The following is a 22269-nucleotide window of genomic DNA, read 5'->3' on the forward strand; positions in this document are numbered from 1 at the left end:
AAGTTTTTTATTCAGTTGTCATCGTTGTTGTTCTTGTTGTTTTAGTTTACCTTTCAGCAATACAAAGCTATTGCTATGTCCTTATACACATCATCATGCTCTGTCATGCTTTCATGCTTTTTCCATGCCTCTGGAATGCCTTCCTATTTTAAAAAAATTATCCATTCATTGCTTGATTACAGATCCCCTTCTAATCCAGCTGAACCATTGCTGCCTTTGTGAAATCTTCCCTCACTCCCCTAGTTAGACTTAGATCTTCCTTCTTCTGCTTCTTCTGTTGTGCTACAAATAACACTTTAAGAGCATTCATGACAATTGTGTGCATGTTTGCTTTAGAATGAACTTGTAAGTACTTTGAGGGTAGGAAGCATATTGTCATCTCTAGCACCTTGCACAGTGTTTAGTACTTAGAAGGTTATCAAAAGCCATTAATTAAATTTGTTGAATGTGTCCATAAGGACCTCATTGGCTAGTGGAAGAACAGATAGGTGAACCAAAGTCCAGCGTATATTGTGGCAAGTGCTGTAATAAAGGGAGTGGAAAGTGCTACAACAACATAGAGAAAAAAGGGATTGGTACACTGTGGATGGCCTCAAAAGGAAGTGACATTGGAATTGGGTCTTAAAAAATGAGTAGTGCTCTAAACATGTAGGAGCAGGGGAAGGATATTCAGGGTAGAGGGAATACTTAAGGCAAGGACATGGAGGTGTGACATTGCATAGAGTATTGGAGAAACAAGAAAGAATTTGGTATCACTCATATGGAAGGTTCCTGGGAGTAAAATAGTGCAAGATGAACCTGGCGAAAGATATGTATCTGGTGGAGATCAGAGACTTTGGATGTCAGGCTCCGTTCTTCTGAAATATGTGCTTTATACTGAAGAATTGTGGACAGTGCAGTTAATAATGCCTCCAATATATTTTAGAGTATCTGTAAAAGTGAGTAGGTTCTAAGCTTTGTGTATTAATTATTGCAATTCAGCAAACCAGTTGTGAGACAACTTAGGGGCACAATATTTATGGCAGAATGGCAAATGCAAAGGCCCTGAAACAGCCATCTATCATACTTTTCTTTGCTTCATTAAATAAGGCTTATCATCCAAATAAAAATATAAGCTCCTGGAAGGCAGAATTCACGTTGTATATTTTTTTCAACCCCTCTTATTCTAGGCAAGAGTAGAAACTATCTGTATTTGTTGAAATGAAATGAATTGACTAGTTTCTGTAGGTATTAATGCTGGTAATATTTCAAAATTGTTGAAAGCTGCATAATCAGTTTGAAGTAAAAGCATTTTTATAACTTTTAACTTTATGTACACTGAGGATCTGGGGTGAGCCAAACTTCCAAGCAGCCTTTCATTTTTAGAGGGATGATATCACATGGTAAACATTAATTTCTAGTGTGTTTATGGTAGAAGAATAATTGAAGATAGTGAAGACTAAATGAAACTTGTACTAGGAGAAATAATAATTTTTCACTTATTTGAGAAACTAAGAAATATTAATTAGCTATATAAATAATAAATACCACATAAAGTATCACCTATTAGCATTGTTCTTTTTTTTCAGCTGGGTGATAGGGACATACTAATCTTTATGCTATTTACATATTTTTTATGTATGGCCCAGTTCATAATAAAATTGGACATAAAAATTAGTAGTATGGTTTGTGCCCTAACTCAATGCCAATTTACAAATTCCAGTTTGTAGTTAAGGTACTGTTCGAAGTTCACACTGCTATCACTTCTTATTAATTATTGCTTGAACAGTGTGTTGGTCAAAAAGTCCCAAATGCATATATGACACAACGGTTCAGCTATCTGTTTCCCTTAGTGATTCTTTATAGGCTCAAATAACTCATTATGTAGTCAAGTTCTTTAAGAACCCCTAAAGCTGTTTGCCTATGTGTAAGAGGACACTACTAGCAAGCCTGGTTATGCCACCGTTTCTTTGGGGTCTGCGAGACTTCTGAAGAAACATGCCTCCTCTAGAATTCATATTCCCCAAGACTATCAAACTCTTCCATGATTGTGTACTAGTCAGTGTTTTTATGCATATTTCTTTGAACATTGTTAGTGCTCAGTAAATATTAGACTATCAAAAGGAAAACATACTTTCAAATACAAGTTGGTACCATAGTGCATTAAATTACTTTTCCTGCTTTCTTTGGTTATTTTTCACCCTTTGCAAAGGCGGTAACTTTAAGAGGATCATGCTTTGGCTTACTGTGTCTTCCAGGCACTTCATGAAATGCTATTTCTCTATTTCTCTTTCATCCTACACCGATACACGAGAAGATATACCTTATTTCAGTGAAATCCCATGGTAACCAAGGGCTTCATGATGGTGTATGCTAGCATCGGAGCATTTTTGTTTAACAGAGAACAAGAATCTAGTGTATAGTGACAGGAACCTTTCCCAGCAGGAGTAAGAGGCATATGGTTTGTATAATAAATAGTCTCTTAAAATGATTAAGTCATAAAAATGTCTTGTTCTTGGTTGTGCACATTTTTTCCGAAGTGAAGCTGGCCTACTTCCCTTATCTTTTATTCCCTGGGCTGGCATCCTTGGAAACACATTGATTGGGAGGTTTGGAGACAAGTAATTCTAATGGAAATATTGGAACATAACAGCAGGGCATTTTGAATCATTACAGATTTACCCTTCTACATGGCACCTAGCCTCCAAAAATTCTTGCCATGCTGATTTTTACATGATACCACTTATTTTATGTAGCATGGGCAATGAAGAGCAATGTTCCTCCATTATGGCCAGACCTATATGTCAGATTTAGAAATCCTACGAGAAGAGGCATGAGCTGTTCAGAACCAATTTGGAAAGTAGACAATTAACTAAAAATTTTTATTTGGAAAAATATCCACAGCAAATTAGACATGTGAGGAATACCTTGCTTTGGGTTACACATTATCTGAGTGGATAGGCTCATAGGCTGTGTTTAATGATGTAGCCTTACTATACTTAACAGTAATTTATCTTATTTTATTTACAGTGGGTTTTTTTAAAAAGATTTTATTTATTTATTTGAGAGAGAGAGAACGAGCAGGGGGAGGGACAGAGGGAGAAGCAGGCTTCCCACAGAGCAGGGAGCCCGATGTGGTACTGGATCCCAGGACCCCGGGATCACGATCCGAGTGAAAGGCAGCCGCTTAACCGACTGAACCACCAGGCGCCCCTTTCCTGGCAGTGGTTTTTTCTTTTCTTTTTTTTTTTTTTTTAAAGATTTTATTTATTTGACAGAGAGGGACACAGCAAGAGAGGGAACACAAGCAGGGAGAGTGGGAGAGGGAGAAGCAGGCTTCCCGCCGAGCAGGGAACCTGATACGGGGCTCGATCCCAGGACCCTGGGATCATGACCTGAGCCGAAGGCAGACGCTTAACCATCTGAGCCACCCAGGCGCCCCTCCTGGCAGTGGTTTAACTGGCTGCTGCTTTCTTACTCTTTCTGCCTTTCTCCCCCCACCCCCGCCCTTCTCTCTTCTCTCTCTCACAAGCTACACACACACACACACACACACACACATTTACTGAGTGACTCTGCACATCAATGATACAACAAAAGTACATGTCTGCGTTTTGATGAGTAATGAGTAATCTCTCTGTATGGAATGAAGAAAAGCTGATTACGTCTCTGATTTTTATATTTTCATTTTCATCTCAAATACTTTATTTTGTTATTCTTTGTGGGTACTCTGGTCATTTCCTCAAATCACGCAGAAACAGCATTTTCCTCATCACGACTGAGCTGTGTAGCATTGAAGAAGGACCATTTGGCTGAAGCAGAACCATCAGTGACTAGCATGGCGGCCAACGGCAGCCTGGAGGCAGTCATGCTTTGGGGGGTTTTCAGGCTTTGGTGAAAAGCAGCAAGCATAAGCGGGAAATTAAGAATAGTAGCTCCTCATGCTAATAATTTATTAGCAGTGTTGTGAGTTCTGACAGGAGAACCCATTTCCCTCTCGTTTAGCCTCTGTCCTCCATGCCTGAGAGCTCTGAGGTAATGAAAAGACAGAAATACTACAGCAGTGACAGCAGTTACGACAGCAGCCGCAGCGCTTCAGAATCCGAGGACAACGAGAACGAAGAGTACCAAAATAAGAACAGAGAAAAGCAAGTTACGTATAACCTTAAACAGTCCAACAACTACAAATTAATTCAACAATCCAGTAAGTTAATTTCTTCTAATTTCGTTGTTATGTGAAGAATTATGGAATGGAAATTACTGAGCTCAATAAAAGACCTTGGGCCACAAGAACCCTTGTCGTGTGTGAGGGGACCTGGACTCCATCCCACTTCCTTCCCTCACCTGACCTGGGCACACCGCACAGTCCCTTCCAGGGGCTGCAAATGGAAAACAAACAGGCTGAATGAAGGATCTCTGCGAGTCCTTTCTTCTCTATTTCATAGTTTTTGTGAAGTCCTGGATTGTTGCATGGATTTTGTGAAATGGGCCTCATGGCTGCTGATCCGCGGGCTGCATTCTCTTTTAAGACAGTTATGTTCCCTCGTTTCATTTCCCCCTGCTTTGCCTCCCTTTTGGTCACCAGTTTTATTTTATATGCTCACCTCTTCTTAAAAAATGTGTGTATCTCTCCAGGCATTTGACTTGAACCTCTCTGTGAGCCACGCAATTGTGAAATAGTTGAAGTTTTGTTCCCTCCTGTTTTCATCAGGGCTAAGCACTTAAGTGAGGACTTTTGGGATACCTACAGCAAGTATTCCGGACAGTAACCAACCAGCTGCTCTGTTGGCTTCCTTTCCCCCTTCTTCTTTTCTCTTTCTTCCTTTCTTTTCACATTTTCTCTCTCCTCCATTCTGTCATTCATTCCTTTTTTGATTTCACATGTGTCCACAATTCTTTCATCCCCCGAAGTCCAGTGCGGCATTGCTGTTTTCTCAGGCTCATTTGGATCCCTCTTTCCCCATGCTGCCTCCAAGGCAGGGCTTTTCTTAACCCCTATCTCTCTTGTCTCTGCCTCGTCCTCCATTGTCCCAGGGCTCCATGAGAGGGACCAGTTCAGTCACGCAGTAAACACAACTGTGATCCTTCGTTGATTTCCAGCAATGGTTTACTTAATATGTTAGTTCTCTGGTAATGAGAGTGCTTTAAACCTGGCCTTCCATACTTATGGCAAAATGCCACGAGGAATGCAGCACAAACAGATGAAGATTTTTAATTATCTCTTACCAAATTATCATGAAGACTTTTAATATTCTTTCTTTTCCCTTTTCTTTACTTTCTTTTACTGAATTGTTTTTATAAAGATACATGCTAATGTTCCTGTCTTTGAGAGTTCATGTGTTTGGAGGGGAAATAATGTATTATATTGCATTTCATTTATTTATTTACTCATTTAAGATGTCTATTGTGAGCACCTGTTCTAGAGTTTGCTAGCTATTTTATCAATTACTTCCTTTTTTCCTTAAAGATGCCTTAAGTACTTTCAGTGTGTCTCTGAATGTATGACTCTGTTTCTCTTTTGGAAGCTGACATTGTCTTGTCCAGATCTCATCGGTTGTTTAACCCCTTGTGTAAGGTGTGCATCCCTAAGAGCGCAAGCCAACAGAGGATGAGGGTAGGGTTGCGAAAATGTTGCCAAGATTTCTATAGCTCTGACATTGTTCTTTGTTCTCAGACCAAAAATAAATTGAGATCAGAAAAATAGTCACTAAAAATGTTTTCAAGTGTGAATTCACATTTTAAAGCTAACTTAGCTCAGTTATATATCTTCTTCCTTATTAGTTATATTTTATTTTTATAGTCATTAGGAATTACCACAAAGGTTTCCATTTGTTTTATATTCTCTCTTTAATATTACACTAAGGAATACCATAGCCACAAAACCTCCTTGAGCTTTCTCTCTGAAGTGATGCTAATGATGGGACAAAATCCAGATTATGTGTAACATTTTCTGGTGTAGAGAGCTAACTTAGGAAATTTACACTTGCTATAGTTTCAAAGATATATTTTGGGTTGATATAAGGTGTTCATATATAAAACTATATGAAATATTTTTCTCAAATAACTTGTATATGCAAGTTACAACCATTTTTTGCTCATCTACCTAAATATTATTGGCGTATCTAGTGATTTAATTATTCTGTCTGAATTTCCAGTGTATGCAGGGGAAAAATGGGAATCTATGCTGATTCAAGAGAAAGGATATTTTCCTTCTGCACCTGTGATCAGGTTATACATGTCCGAACTATCACCTTACGCCCTTGAAGAGAGCAGAAACAAGGTGTAGGTAGTAGCACATGCTTTTGTGTTTTCCTAGTAGCAGATTGACTAGTGATATGTTCCTCACACAGCTCTTTTCTAGAAGCATAGTCCTTTAAAAAAATTGGATGTGACTTTTAGGTTCAGAAGAAAGTTAATAATTGGAACAAGTGGAAATTTTTTTTTAAACATCTTTTATAGCTTTAATGAGTATATTTTTTATACTCACCAGAACCAAATGGTATTAGGCTCAAAATATCCTATAGAAATACATCCCTAAATATAAGGTTTATGTCCATTGCCTTTAAAAGGCTTAAATTTTTTTCAACGGCTAATGAAGAGAAATATTTGGGTATTCAACCTGCCTTCATGTGACTTTTATTATATTATTTAATTAATGAAGATTGATGTATTCCCTGAGCAGAGAGAGAATATAGAACAGAGGGTATTTACAAAATGAACTAAAAAGGATATAACTGTTGATGATATTGAGTGATATTCTATTTCCCTGTGCCAGCAATCAAAATTTACCTGAAACAGTTGGTTCTCTTTTTTAAATGGTCTCAATATTCATTGGGGAAGATATTCTTTGGTTTTCCCTCATTTGTTCTGATAACAACCCTCTAGACCTAGAAATTTTTTTCTTGACTTAAATCTTCTACTATGGGAATTTAAATCTAGGTTTTCTTTTCATTCTTTTCTCCTGTGAATAAGAAGACTACCTGTCTACTACAACTCTTGTAATACCAATTATATATTTAAACTCTATTAGGATAATCTTTATGTCTTTCTTCTGTTTTACTGGTTTTGTTTTGTTTTGTTTTTTCTTACGTGCCCTAAATTCTATAACATCAATTTATTCTGGCCACTCTCTAGACTCCTTTCTATCCCTCCCTATGAATCTTGCTGTAAAATATTCTATTTTTAACCTATACACAGATTCTAATAAATGACCAGTCTAATGCAAAGATAGTAGGTGGCATTATGCTATAGAAAGAAAGGGAGGATACTGACATTATATAGGTCAGGACTTAAACCTGAGGTTGGCCATTTTCTCATCATGTGATCTTGAGAAAGTTCTTCTTCTGAGCCTCCAGACAATGCAGATTCCTACTTCAGAGGGTTTCTGTAAGGATTAAGATGAAAGTGTAGCACCTAGCAAGATGCCTGGCTTATAGAAGGTGCTCCATAAATGTTAGTTTTCCTTTCTTCTGGTTCTTTTATGTCATGTTTCAAGAACAGAACTGTTTAAAAAATTGTTCTCATGGTAACCATTCTTAATACATGATAGGGGTTCTGCACCAAATTTACTGTTTAAATTGAAGAATTAACTTCAAACTCATATTCTCATGATGATGTCTATGCTTTCACATTTATTGCTGTTTTGCTACCATGTGGTCTAATTGTTAGTTTAAATCCAATACAGTGGGAAACTTACTAACTCTGCTACGTTACTGTCCCTCCTGTCCATTATCATAGGCTCCATTAGGCGCTCAGTCAGTTGCCCTCGGTCCATCTCTTCTCAGTCACCTTCTAGCGCGGACAGCCGCCCCTTTTCTGCGCAACAAGTGATACCAGCATCCCGGCCAACTTCAGGGTCCCGGTCACATTCTTTAAACCGTGCCTCCTCCTACATGAGGCATCTGCCTCACACTAATGATGCCAGCTCTCCTAACTCTCAGATGGTAAGTCACTGATTCTGCTCCTCTGAGATTACAGGAGCACTATACTCAGGATTTAGATGGCAAAGGGATTGTCTGGGAGGGGGACAGATTGAATCCCAGATCCTTTCTGTAACTCAGCTCATGGTCTTCTGGAATTTGGATTATTCATCTATCTTAACCTGTAACTTAAAAAGCAGACTCCACTATATCATAGAACTTGAGGATGGACACTGAGAATAGCATTTTATTTTCCATTTGCTGATGGTGTAGGATAATTTTGTTGAATTTCATCTGAGTAGGTATATCATTTTGCAGTGTATTGTGCAGTACAGCTGTAAATTTGGGGGAATTTGTTGGACAGTAAATTTTCCTTAATGGGACTCTTGATTAATAGGTTAAAAAAACAAACCATTGATAAATTATCCTTAGAGCACTGAAGTATTAACATTGTTGATAATGTTTTCTTTATATTTAAATTAACATATATCATTCTGTCCTTAGCATGAATCCCAGAGATTCGTGTTGAAGAAGTCAGCGAGTTTATTTTGCAACTAGGCTTACTTGTAGATGCTCAAATAGATATCTCCTTGTACCTTCACATAGGCCAGGGATTTATTTAATTTGTTTATTTAATGTGAATGATGTTCCCAAATAGAAGAGTTTAGAAAATATAAATGAATGAATTTCACTTGGTAACAATCAATAATTATTTTTTCTAATCAAGAATTGCCTAGGGTATATGTAACAAATGAACTGACCAGGAAGTCTTTTTTTAAACACTTATATTTTTATTTTAGTATTTTGAGCTAAATAAACTATAACTGTGTGGAAGTGTGAAAGACACTCTTGGGAAATCGTATCCAGTTAACCCTAAGAATAAATGTAGAAGAAATTATTTTTTCATTTTTTTTTTTTTTTAATTAAAAGTGCATCATTTTTACCTAGAAATATCTTTCAGATTATAGTGGCACAATGAAATAAGACCCCCTCCAAATATCTGTATTCTTTCAAATTTAAGAGTGAGTCTTTGCGGCAACTGAGAACAAAGGAACAAGAAGACGATCTAACAAGTCAGACCTTATTTGTCCTCAAGGACATGAAGATCCGGTTTCCAGGAAAATCAGATGCAGAATCATTACTTCTGATAGAAGATGTGAGTATCTGACGTATATGAAATTTCAAGGAGTTTGCAACTTTTTATTATTCTTCTTAAAATATTAAAATTTATTTCCTGATGGCATTATTCTCAATGACATGGTAAACTTAACTGGTGTTCTTTTCAACCTCCACAAGCTTTAGAAAATACAGGGCTTATATTAATTATTATGATTCATGAGCAGTGAGGTCACATAATCAGTAATGCAACGTATCTTTTAGTGTCTAGTCTTATTTTAATGATGCAATTGCTTCATCAAGTAAGAATAATTACTGTTAAATAATTACTGTTTTTAATGATGAAACATATATCAAAGTTAAGCTTCCTTCTGTAAAGATTTAGAAGGATCTAACATGGGATGAGTTGTAATGAAAAAAAATAGGGCCCTGGGTATGAAATGTCAAGAATATTTGAATGTGATACCTTGAATGGTTTTTGTCAACTTGTGAAATGGCTTATGTCGGGTGTGTTTTTCTTCTTATAAACACATTTGCACCACCCAGTGGAACATTCTAAAATGACACAGTCCTGAAAATTCACATTAAAGTCAATGACTTACTCCTATTTTAGAAAGAAGTTCCAAGTTATTCAGATATTTCTGGTGAAAGAGCATTCCTTCAGAGATTGATTTCATTTAAACATCTGTTTCAAATTGACATTCCTAGGTAATCCCTCAGTAACAGAAGATTGTTTTCTGGTTTCCCTGTTTTGTTTAGTTTTGTTTGGGGTTTTGGTTTTTGGTTTTGGGTCGTGGGGTTTTTTTTGGTTTGTTTTGGTTTGTTTTTGTTGTTGCTGTTGTTGTTCCAGAGGAGAAGGCACCATCTAGTGGCCAGTTGTAGGATAAGAACCAGAACGATGCACTTGGCATTTTTCACATTTTATCATTACTTCAGACCTGTCTGAAGCAACGGTCTTTCTGAAACAAAACAAACAAACCAAAAAGCCCTACAACAAATAATAACAAAAATTTAACTTTCTTAATTTAAAAAATTAATAGTGGCAATTTCTATTTTGTAATCATGCCATAGTTATGAGCAAAATCCCCAATTATTATACATTATTTTGTTATATGAATATTTTAAAAAGTGAAAATGGTATCTTACTTACAAACGAGCTGATATTTGTTACATCAAGGAAAAAGGAGGAAAAATTAACATTAGTTGTAAAGCATTATGTAGATGTGTTTTTATTTACATGTTATTTTATTCAATCAAGTTCTTTTCTAGGTAAAGACAAAAATTTTGTACCATTTTACATATATTTCTTAGAGATATTAGTTATAGACCAACCTTTTGAATCAGGTAGAAGAAAAATTAGATAATCAGAAAGTAGAACTAATATTTGTGGGTGATGTGATTGTTTTATAAAGAATTGGCTTATATAATTAGTAAAATATAATGGGTAATTATATAAGACATTAGGTTGTTTACTATATGTTTACTATATGCAGCAAATATTTTAATTTGTTTGCTACAGTATATATTACTAGAATATATATTTGGAAATTTTGCAGATTTGTAACAATAAAAACCCAATAAAAACAAAACAAAGGCATAATAGAATCCTGATTACATATAGGCTATCTTCTAATGTATTGTTCAATATTCTGTTATTATATAGGGTGATGTGTTAAATATAGCTCTTAGAATTAAAATGGAAAATCTGTGTTCTGGGCTACTTCCCAAATCCTATGTACCTGAAGACATTTGACTTCCATTTATTAGAGACTGTGTGCTTTTTATATCAAGAAGAGAAAACTTTGGATTCTGATGGCTTCTTTACTTAAACTTAGAAATCTTTGCACACGTCTTTATGCAAGTAGACATTCTTTATTGCAAGTGATATTACAGTGCTTCTGTTTCACAAATTAATAAAATTGGTTTCAACCCATTCATTTGCTCTTTGTTACTTTTGAGGAAAATTTTAGATTAAATTTCTTAATGTTTCTTCCCCAAAACAGATCATTGATAACTGGAAGTATCATAAAACAAAAGTGGCTTCATATTGGCTCATAAAATTGGACTCTGTAAAACAACGGAAAGTGAGTAATGCCAAAAAATAGGTTTGCCCTTTGGGGTTATGTATTAAGATCATTAAACCATATTCATAATCAAATTATGTTCATGTTTATTTGTTTACTTGTTTCTTTACCAAATATTTATTACACAGCTACTATGTTTCAGGTACTGTTCTAGGTTCTGAGATTAAAAAAATGAATTTAAGAAAAGCCCCGTCGTCTCATAGAGCTTATACTTTAGTTAAGGTGTTTGATAATAAACAATATGTACTAGAATGTAGGGTAGTTTTAAGTACCAGGAAGAAAAATAAATGAGGGTGAAAAATAGAAGGGAACCGTAGAGCAGAGACCTAAAGGGAATAGTGCTGTGCAGATCCCTGCAAGTACGATGTATGAGGAGGAGGGGAGAGCAGTTAGTGAGGCCCTGAGTCACAAGTCAGCTTGATGCGTGCACGAGGCACAGAAGGCATCATTTCATTCCCTCATGTAGGGGATAGTTGGCCTTTGGCGTTCAAGAATGAAGTGGTGGCGAGCACTGAAGTGGGATACGTGGGCAGGGGTCAGATCACAGCTTCAGAGGCTGTATAAACACCATGGGTTTTATTCCAAGTGATGGGAAGTTGCTGGAAAATTTTGAGCAGAAGAGTTATGTAGTCTGGTTTACAATTTAAAAGGATCACAAGAGCTTAGAGAATAGAACTGGGGGAGAGGGAATGTAGCAGAATAGAAGTAGAGACCAACTAGGAGGTTTTTGGAGTGATGGAGGCAAGAGCTAATGGTTGCTTAGCTAGGGTGGTAACTGAATGGGCAGATGCTGGGGAAGAGCAAGGGTTTCCAGCTATTATTACTGTTGTTTCATTTTACTTTGATTTTGGTTTTGGACTTGTTAAGCCTGATATATTGATTAGACATCCAATTGAAGGTATTGAGTATGTAGTTGTATATGTGAGTTTTTGAGTTCAGAGCTAAGGTTGTGTATGGAGATAGAAAATTGAAGAGTCAACTAGGATATTTAAACCGGTGGGACTGGATGATTACCTCGAGAGTGAGTGTGGTCACAAAAGAGAAGAGCTTCAAGAACGGAGACCTGCGTCACTTCTACATGTAGAAACCAGAGATGGGTGTGTGTGTGTGTGTGTGTGTGTGTGTGTGTGTGTGTGTGTGTTGGGGGGAAGGCGGGTAATTTAAGGGGACTGAGAAGGAGCAGCCAGTGAGGCATGAAAAACCATGAGAACTGGGTGTCTCTGAAGCCAAGTTAGGAAATTATTTTAAGGACAGAGTGACCAGTGGAGTCAGATGGGGCTGCTAGGGGCTGTACGATGAGCAGGAAGACCTGACTGCTGTTTTTGGCAATGTGGAAGTTAGTAGTTACCTAATCATAACAATTCTGGGGAATGGTAGGGAGTAAAACTTGAGTGGAGTTAGTTCCAAGGGATGAAAGGCACAGAGAAAAAAAGCACAGCTAGCACAGGCACCTTTTCAAGGAGTTTTGCTGTAGAGAGGAAGGGGAAAATATGGTAGCTGGAGAGCGGTGTGGGTTAATGACAAGGTTTTGTTTGTTTTGTTCTGTTTTTAAGATGAAGATATTTGCAGTTGTTTGTGTGCTGATGAAAATGATCTAGAAGACAGGAATGGCACAGGAAAGAGAGGTGATAGAAAATCCTTGTGTAAGTAAGCTAGGACGGTTTGTCCTAACCAGGAGCGTTTGTTCTAATAGGAGGGAAGGCAGGGTCTGGCATCATGGAAGGAAGATGTAAAGGTTTTCTTCTGATGGGGAGGGGCTTTTAGGGATTGAAGGAGACAGTAAAAGGTATGTGATAGTCATCTTGGACAGGAGAGGGGAGTGGCCAGCAGCCTGAGCAGCCCATCAAGTGCATTGCAACATCATTTTGGAGGAGGTATACTATTTTAGTAGCTTTAATGAAGTTGTATTCCTTCAGGAATGCAAGCTATCATTTCCTCTTCTAAGATTTATTGCTAATAAGCTGAAAGTTGACACTGATCAAATGATGACTTTTAAATTATATACTTTTATCTGAGTGAAGTGAACTTACAATTTTGCATTAACACATTCAACAGATAATTACTTGGTGTTCTGCCACGTGCCAAACACCAGGCTGCCATCGAGGAGGGTATAGCAAAGCTGGTACAGAGGTAGACTGAAAACATACTATAAGTCCTGAATACATGTTTGCCAAGTCACTGAATGTGGCCTTGATTGATTAAAATAAGGACTTCTTATTAGAATTGGAACCCTAAATTTCCTCAAGTCCATGTACTTTTTGTAATCTAGAAGGTGAAAGACTGTAGGTAAGTTGCTAATTAAAATAAAATAGTCCAGAAGCAGATTACAGTGTTTATAAGACATTAATACATGATAAATGTGACATTTTAAAGCAGTGGAGAAATGATAATTTTCCCCCTAAATGATACTAAAGCAATTGGCTACCTATTTGTAAGAAAATTAAGTTGGAGCTTTATCTCTCACTATATGCAAAAATAAATTCCAGGTGGATTAGAGCTTTATATGTAAAAAAAGAAAATATTAAAAGGTTAAAAGGAAAGGATATGTTTGTAATCTCAGAATGGGGGAAACCACTTCTTAAGAAAGACCTCAAACCCAGAAGACTTAAAGAAAATATTGACAGATTTGATTACATGAAAACTTTAAAACAAATTAAAAAGCAGCAGCTGTGAGGAGAATGGGGGAGGGGCATTGAGGAAGATAGATATTTGCAGCACATAAGATACAAAGTAACACCAATAAACCAAAACCTCCTACAAATCAACCAGCAAAAGACAAACTATCCTATAAATATTAATAAATGAAATGGCAAAGTACATAAAAGGGCCATGAAAAGACAATTTATGGATCTTCAAATAGCCAATTAACATGTAAATAGATCCTGGCCTCACTAATGATGAAGGAAAAGCAAGTAAAAACCTTCATATTGGCAAAAATTAATAAGACAGAGGGGGCGGAGCAAGATGGCGGAGTAGGAGACCTGGATTTCGTCTGGTCTCAGGAATTCAGCTGGATGGGGATCAAACCATTCTGAACACCTACGAACTCAACAGATCGAAGAAAGGAATAGCAGCAACTCTCTGAACAGAAAAGCGACCACTTTCTGGAAGGTAGGACGTGCGGAGAAGTGAATTCGAGGCGATATTCCGGAGGATAGACAGTGGGGGAGGGGGCCTCTGTTGGCCACTTCTGGCAAGTGATAGAGCCGCGGAGCACAAAATCGGAACTTTTAGAAGTTGGCTCCGCTGAAGGACGTCGCTCCAGTGACTAAGCAGGGGGTGGAACCCTCATGGGACAGTGTGGTCTCAGGACCCTCGGGGTCACAGGAAGACCGGGGGTGCCTGAGTGCGGCAGAGCTCCCAGGTATTGGAGCGGGGAAGCCAGCTGCAGGGACGGAGCCGAGGCGCGGGCTCTCAGCTCGGTGTTGCCATAAACCGTGATCCGCGGCACAGTCGGGCCACTGCTCCTCCAGCAGGGACCCAACAAGCGGCAGATCCGGGGAGACTCCCTTTCCTCCCCCGGGAGGAGAGGCACGGGAGCGCACCGCAGGGATCTGCTGGGTTTGGAGACTCCACACGGGTCGGGTGCCAGAGATAGAAATGCGCGGTCACAGGCCGGGTGAGCACGGAGTGCGGCCGGAGACCGGGGAGACGGGAGTGATTGACTGCTTTTCTCTGGGGGCACACTGAGGAGTGGGGCCCCGAGTTCTCGGCTCCTCCGGGGCGGAGATTGGGAGGCCGCCATTTTCACTCTCGGCCTCCAAAGCTGTACGGAAAGCTTGCAGGGAACAAAAGCTCCCCAGAGCAAACCCGAGCAGATTACTTAGCCCAAGGGCGGGGCAATTCTGCCTCCAGCAAAGACATTTGGGAACCACGGCAACAGGCCCCTCCCCCAGAAGAACAGCGAGAACAGCCAGCCAAGACCAAGTTTACCGATCAATGAGAACGGCAGAACTCCAGCGCTAGGGGAATACTGCACATAGAATCCATGGCTTTTTTACCATGATTCTTTAGTCTTTCAAAGTTAATTTTTTTAACTGTCTTTTATTTTTTTCAGAATTTTTCTTTTTCCCTTTTTCAACCAACATCTTATCAATCCCTTTTTTAAAAAAATTTTTTGATTTTTCATTTTTAGAGTCATATTCTATCCCTTCATAGTAGTTACCCTTATTTTTGGCATATATATATAAGTTGTTCTCTTTTTAAAATTTTGAGATGCAGTTTCTTCTAACAGATCAAAATATACCCTAAATCTCTAGTGTATGGCTCTGTTCTAGTCTCCTGCCTGATCACATTCTCTCCCTTTTTTTTTCTTTTTTTTTTAAATCCTCTTCTTTCTTTTTTCAAACAACTTCTTATCAATTCCTTCTATAAAATTTTTTATAATTTTCATCTTTACAGTCATATTCCATCCCTTCATCATATCAACCCTTATTTTTGTACATATATAAGTTTTTCTTTCTTTAAAATTTTGGGAGGCACTTTCTTCTAACAGACCAAAATACACCCAAAATCTAGTGTGTGGCACTGATCTATGCACCAGCCTGATCATATTTGATCATATTCTGTTTTTTTGTTTTCTTTTGTTCTGTTTTTGTTTGCTTTTATCTTTTTCTTTTCTTTTTCCTTTTTCTTTTCTTTCCCTTTCTTTTCCCCCAGCTTCAGGTCTTTTCTCATTTGTTTAGAGTATATTTTCTGGGGACGTTGTTACCCTGTTAGCATTTTGTTCTCTCATTCATCTATTCTCCTCTGGACAAAATGACAAGATGGAAAAAATCACCTCAACAAAAAGAACGAGAGGTAGTACTGACTGCCAGGGACCTACTCAATATGGACATTAGTATGATGTCGGATCTAGAGTTCAGAATCATGACTTTAAAGATACTAGCTGGGCTTGAAAAAAGCATGGAAGTTATTAGAGAAACCCTTTCTGGAGAAATAAAAGAACTAAAATCTAACCAAGTCAAAATCAAAAAGGCTATTAATGAGGTGCAATCAAAAATGGGGGTGCTGCTAGGATAAATGAGGCAGAAGAGAGAATCAGTGATATAGAAGACCAAATGATGGAAAATAAAGAAGCTGAGAAAAAGAGAGATAAACAACTACTGGATCATGATGGCAGAATTCAAGAGATAAGCGATACCATAAGATGAAACAACATTAGAATAATTGGGATCCCAGAAGAAGAAGAAAGAGAGAGGGGGGCAGAAGGTATATTGGAGCAAATTATAGCAGAGAACTTCCCTAATTTGGGGAAGGAAACAGGTATCAAAATCCAGGAGGCACAGAGAACCCCTCTCAAAATCAATAAAAATACGTCAACACCCCGACATCTAATAGGAAAACTTACGAGTCTTAGAGACAAAGAGAAAATCTTGGAAGCAGCTCGGGAGAAGAGATACATAACCTACAATGGTAGAAACATTAGATTGGCAACAGACCTATCTACAGAGACCTGGCAGGCCAGAAAGGACTGGCAGGATATATTCAGAGCACTAAATGAGAAAAATATGCAGCCAAGAATACTATATCCAGCTAGGCTGTCATTGAAAATAGAAGGAGAGATAAAAAGCTTCCAGGACAAACAAAAACTAAAGGAATTTGCAAACACAAAACCAGCCCTACAAGCAATATTGAAAGGGGTCCTCTAAGCAAAGAGAGAGCCTAAAAGCAACATAGACCAGAAAGGAACATAGACAATATACAGTAACAGTCACCTTCCAGGCAATACAATGGCACTAAATTCGTATCTTTCAATAGTTACCCTGAATGTAAATGGGCTAAATGCCCCAATCAAAAGACACAGGCTATCAGATTGGATTAAAAAACAAGACCCATTGATATGCTGTCTGCAAGAGACTCATTTTAGACCCAAAGACACCCCCAGATTTAAAGTGAGGGGGTGAAAAACCATTTACCATGCTAATGGACACCAAAAGAAAGCTGGGGTGGCAATCCTTATATCAGACAAAATAGATTTAAAACCAAAGACTGTAATAAGAGATGAGGAAGGACACTATATCCTACTTAAAGGGTCTGTCCAACAAGATCTAACAATTGTAAATATCTATGCCCCTAATATGGGAGCAGCCAATTATATAAGGCAATTAGTAACAAAAGCAAAGAAACACATTGACAACAATACAATAATAGTGGGGGACTTTAAAACCCCCCCTCACCTAAATGGACAGATCGTCTAAGCAAAAGATCAACAAGGAAATAAAGACTTTAAATGACACACTGGACCAAATGGACTTCACAGACATATTCAGAACATTCCATCCCAAAGCAATGGAATACACATTCTTCTGTAGTGCCCATGGAACATTCTCCAGAATAGATCACATCCTAGGTCACAAATCAGGTCTCAAATGGTACCAAAAGATTGGGATCATTCCCTGCCTATTTTCAGACCACAATGCTTTGAAACTAGACCTCAATCACAAGAGGAAAGTCGGAAAGAACTCAAATACATGGAGGCTAAAGAGCATCCTACTAAAGAATGAATGGGTCAACCAGGAAATTAAAGAAGAATTTAAAAAATTCATGGAAACCAATGAGAATGAAAACACAACTGTTCAAAATCTTTGGGATGCAGCAAAGGCAGTCCTGAGAGGAAAGTATATAGCAATACAAGACTTTCTCAAGAAATAAGAAAGGTCTCAAATACACAACCTAACCCTACACCTAAAGGAGCTAGAGAAAAAACAGCAAATAAAGCCTAAACCCAGCAGGAGAAGAGAAATAATAAAGATCAGAGCAGAAATCAATGAAATAGAAACCAAAAGAACAGTAGAACAGATCAACGAAACTAGGAGCTGGGTCTTTGAAAGAATTAACAAGATTGATAAACCCCTGGCCAGACTTATCAAAAAGAAAAGAGAAATGACCCAAATCAACAAAATCATGAATGAAAGAGGAGAGATCACAACCAACACCAAAGAAATACAAACAATTATAAGAACATATTATGAGCAACTCTGTGCCAGCAAATTAGATAACCTGGAAGAAATGGATGCATTCCTAAAGATGTATCAACTACCAAAACTGAACCTGGAAGAAATAGAAAACCTGAACAGACCTATAACCGCTAAGGAAATTGAAGCAGTCATCAGAAATCTCCCAACAAACGAAAGCCCAGGGCCAGATGGCTTCCCAGGGGAATTCTACCAAACATATAAAGAAGAATTAATACCTATTCTTCTGAAATTGTTCCAAAAAATAGAAATGGAAGGAAAACTTCCAAACTCGTTTTATGAGGCCACCATTACCTTGATCCCAAAACCAGACAAAGACCCCATCAAAAAGGAGAATTACAGACCAATATCCCTGATGAACATGGATGCAAAAATTCTCACCAAAATACTAGCCAATAGGATCCAACAGTACATTAAAAGGATTATTCACCACGACCAAGTGGGATTTATCCCTGGGCTGCAAGGTTGGTTCAACATCCGCAAATCAATCAACGTGATACAATACATTAACAAAAGAAAGAACAAGAATCATATGATCCTCTCAATAGATGCAGAAAAAGCATTTGACAAAGTACAGCATCCTTTCTCGATCAAAACTCTTCAGAGTATAGGGATAGAGGGTACATACCTCAATATCATAAAAGCCATCTATGAAAAACCTACAGCGAATATCATTCTCAATGGGGAAAAACTGAGAGCTTTCCCCCTAAGGTCAGAAACGCGGCAGGGATGTCCACTATCACCACTGCTATTCAACATAGTATTGAAAGTCCTAGCCACAGCAATCAGACAACAAAAAGAAATAAAAGGCATCCAAATCGGCAAAGAAGAAGTCAAACTCTCACTCTTTGCAGATGATATGATACTTTATGTGGAAAACCCAAAAGACTCCACCTCAAAACTGCTAGAACTCATACAGGAATTCAGTGAAGTGGCAGGATATAAAATCAATGCACAGAAATCAGTGGCATTCCTATACACCAACAACAAGACAGAAGAAAGAGAAATTAAGGAGTCGATCCCATTTACAATTGCACCCAAGACCATAAGATACCTAGGAATAAATCTAACCAAAGGGGCAAAGAATCTGTACTCAGAAAACTATAAAATACTCATGAAAGAAATTGAGGAAGACACAAAGAAATGGAAAAACGTTCCATGCTCATGGATTGGAAGAACAAATATTGTGAAAATGTCTATGCTACCTAGAGCAATCTACACATTCAATGCAATCCCCATCAAAATACCATCCACTTTTTTCAAGGAAATGGAACAAATATTCCTAAAATTTGTATGGAACCAGAAAAGACCCCGCATAGCCAGAGGAATATTGAAAAAGCAAAGCAAAGCTCGGTGGCATCAATTCCGGACTTCCAGCTCTATTACAAAGCTGTCATCATCAAGACAGTATGGTACTGGCACAAAAACAGACACATAGATCAGTGGAACAGAATAGAGAGCCCAGAAACGGACCCTCAACTCTATGGTCAACTAATCTTTGACAAAGCAGGAAAGAATGTCCAATGGAAAAAAGACAGTCTCTTCAACAAATGGTGTTGGGGAATTGGACAGCCACATGCAGAAGAATGAAACTAGACCATTCCCTTACACCACACACAAAAATAGACTCAAAATGGTTGAAAGACCTAAATGTGAGACAGGAATCCATCAAAATCCTAGAGGAGAACACAGGCAGCAACCTCTTCGACCTCAGCCGCAGCAAATTCTTCCTAGAAACATCACCAAAGGCAAGGGAAGCAAGGGCAAAAATGAACTATTGGGACTTCATCAAGATAAAAAGCTTTTGCATAGCAAAGGAAACAGTCAACAAAACCAAAAGACAACCGACAGAATGGGAGAAGATATTTGCAAATGACATATCAGATAAAGGGCTAGTATCCAAAATCTATAAAGAACTTATCAAACTCAACACCCAGAGAACAAAGAATCCAATCAAGAAATGGGCAGAAGACATGAACAGACATTTTTCCAAAGAAGACATCCAAATGGCCAACAGACACATGAAAAAGTGCTCAACATCGCTCAGCATCAGGGAAATCCAAATCAAAACCTCAATGAGATACCACCTCACACCAGTCAGAATGGCTAAAATTAAGTCAGGAAACGACAGATGTTGGTGAGGATGCGGATAAAGGGGAACCCTCCTACACTGTTGGTGGGAATGCAAGCTGCTGCAACCACTCTGGAAAACAGTATGGAGGTTCCTCAAAAAGTTGAAAATAGGGCTACCATACGATCCAGCAATTGCACTACTGGGTATTTACCCCAAATATACAAATGTAGGGATTCGAAGGGGTATGTGCACCCCGATGTTTATAGCAGCAATGTCCACAATAGCCAAACTGTGGAAAGAGCCAAGATGTCCATCGACAGATGAATGGATAAAGAAGATGTGGTGTATATATATATACAGTGGAATATTATGCAGCCATCAAAAGGAATGCCATTTGCAACGACGTGGATGGAACTGTACGGTGTTATGCTGAGCGAAATAAGTCAATCAGAGAAAGACATGTATCATATGACCTCACTGATATGAGGAATTCTTAATCTCAGGAAACAAACTGAGGGTTGCTGGAGTGGGGGGGGGGAGGGATGGGGTGGCTGGGTGATAGACATTGGGGAGGGTATGTGCTACTGTGAGCGCTGTGAATTGTGCAAGACTGTTGAATCACAGACCTGTACCTCTGAAACAAATAACGCAATATATGTTAAGAAAAAAAAAAGAAGATAGCAGGAGGGGAAGAATGAAGGGGGGGAAATCGGAGGGGGAGACGAACCATGAGAGATGATGGACTCTGAAAAACAAACTGAGGGTTCTAGAGGGGAGGAGGGTGGGAGGATGGGTTAGCCTGGTGACGGGTATTAAAGAGGGCACGTTCTGCATGGAGCACTGGGTGTTATGCACAATGAATCATGGAACACTACATCAAAAACTAATGATGTAATGTATGGTGATTAAGATAACAATAAAAAATAAAAAATAAAAAAATTAAGACAGATAATATCAGTGATGGAAATAGTATGGATAAAAGAGCCTTTGCTATACTGTTAGAGGGAGAATACATTGGTACAACTCTTCAGAACAGTGATTTGCAGTATCTATTAAGATTACAAATGTTCATAACCTTATGGCTCAGCAAAATTACTTTCAGCATTCTATCCTACAGAATAATTGTCTGAGTATATGATAGATTGACATACATGAGCATTCACTGCAGTGGTATTTGTGAAAGCAAAACATCTGAAGCAGCCTAAATGTCTTATCAATAGATTTATGGTTAAATAAATTATAGTGCATCCACACTATTCAGTTGCATTACATTGAATACTATGCTGGAATCATAGATCTTAACCTGAGAGATAGCACAGGATTATGACTTGTAACATATGAAACACGCATACATTAGTAAAATTAGCCAAACTTCACTAATCTTGAGTGAAGGATACAATCAGTAAGCCGTCACCAGGAGGCCATGAGCACGTCAGCTTTCAGGTGTCCCTTTTCAAATGTCCAGAGGCATTCTGGGTTCAGAGTGATAAGTGCCAACTATGTGTGGATCACCTTAGTATAGCAGGAGCCTTCCAGATTTGGGTGGCCTTCATTTTCCTTCTCCATTAGTCACCCATGTAGTCTTTGTCACTAACTTCCATTCTCTAGCCAGCTGAAATAAAAAGATTGATTGACTATGAATGTTGTCTGATAGAACTCTCTACAAAGATGGCCATGTTCTTTATTTGTGATGTCCAATACAGTGGTCACTAGACACATGTGGCCATTGAGTGAGCATTTGAAATGTGGCTATTGTGACTGAGGAACTAAACTTTTAATTTTCATTAATTTAAATTTAAAAAGCCATATATGTCTAGTGGCTACTGTAGTTGACAGTGTGGAGCTAGGCAGACCCGGGTGGCCTTCTAAATATGTTCTTAGGTAAGAACTTTCTCATTTATCTTCTTGCTGGAAAACTTCATTAGAGGGTTTGCAAGAATGTCCAGTAAGGTCATCATTGCCATGGGCATCGAAGGCATCGAAGAAGCGATGCCTCTGTCAACTTTATCCCTTCTATATGCCAGCCAAAAAGGATATCAAGATAGTAAATTAAACAAACATGTCATGTTGCACAATAATATGTATTGTCCCATTTTAAATGACTTATGTGTATATACTAT

At 38.2% G+C, this 22269-nt stretch overlaps 1 protein-coding gene across 2 annotated transcripts in view; it reads left to right on the forward strand.

Annotated features, from left to right (window-relative positions):
- The window catches only part of TTLL7 (tubulin tyrosine ligase like 7), a 150346-nt gene that overhangs the window by 89768 nt on the left and 38309 nt on the right, over positions 1-22269 (forward strand). For both annotated transcript variants that reach the window (XM_032425022.1, XM_032425017.1), the window contains 4 exons: positions 3985-4183; positions 7717-7922; positions 8920-9054; positions 11018-11098. In XM_032425022.1, the coding sequence (XP_032280913.1) occupies positions 3985-4183; positions 7717-7922; positions 8920-9054; positions 11018-11098 (621 nt within the window). The remainder of the gene's footprint in view (positions 1-3984; positions 4184-7716; positions 7923-8919; positions 9055-11017; positions 11099-22269) is intronic.

This window comes from Phoca vitulina, unplaced genomic scaffold (genome assembly GCF_004348235.1).
Source record: "Phoca vitulina isolate PV1807 unplaced genomic scaffold, GSC_HSeal_1.0 scaffold2, whole genome shotgun sequence".
Lineage (NCBI taxonomy): Eukaryota > Metazoa > Chordata > Mammalia > Carnivora > Phocidae > Phoca > Phoca vitulina.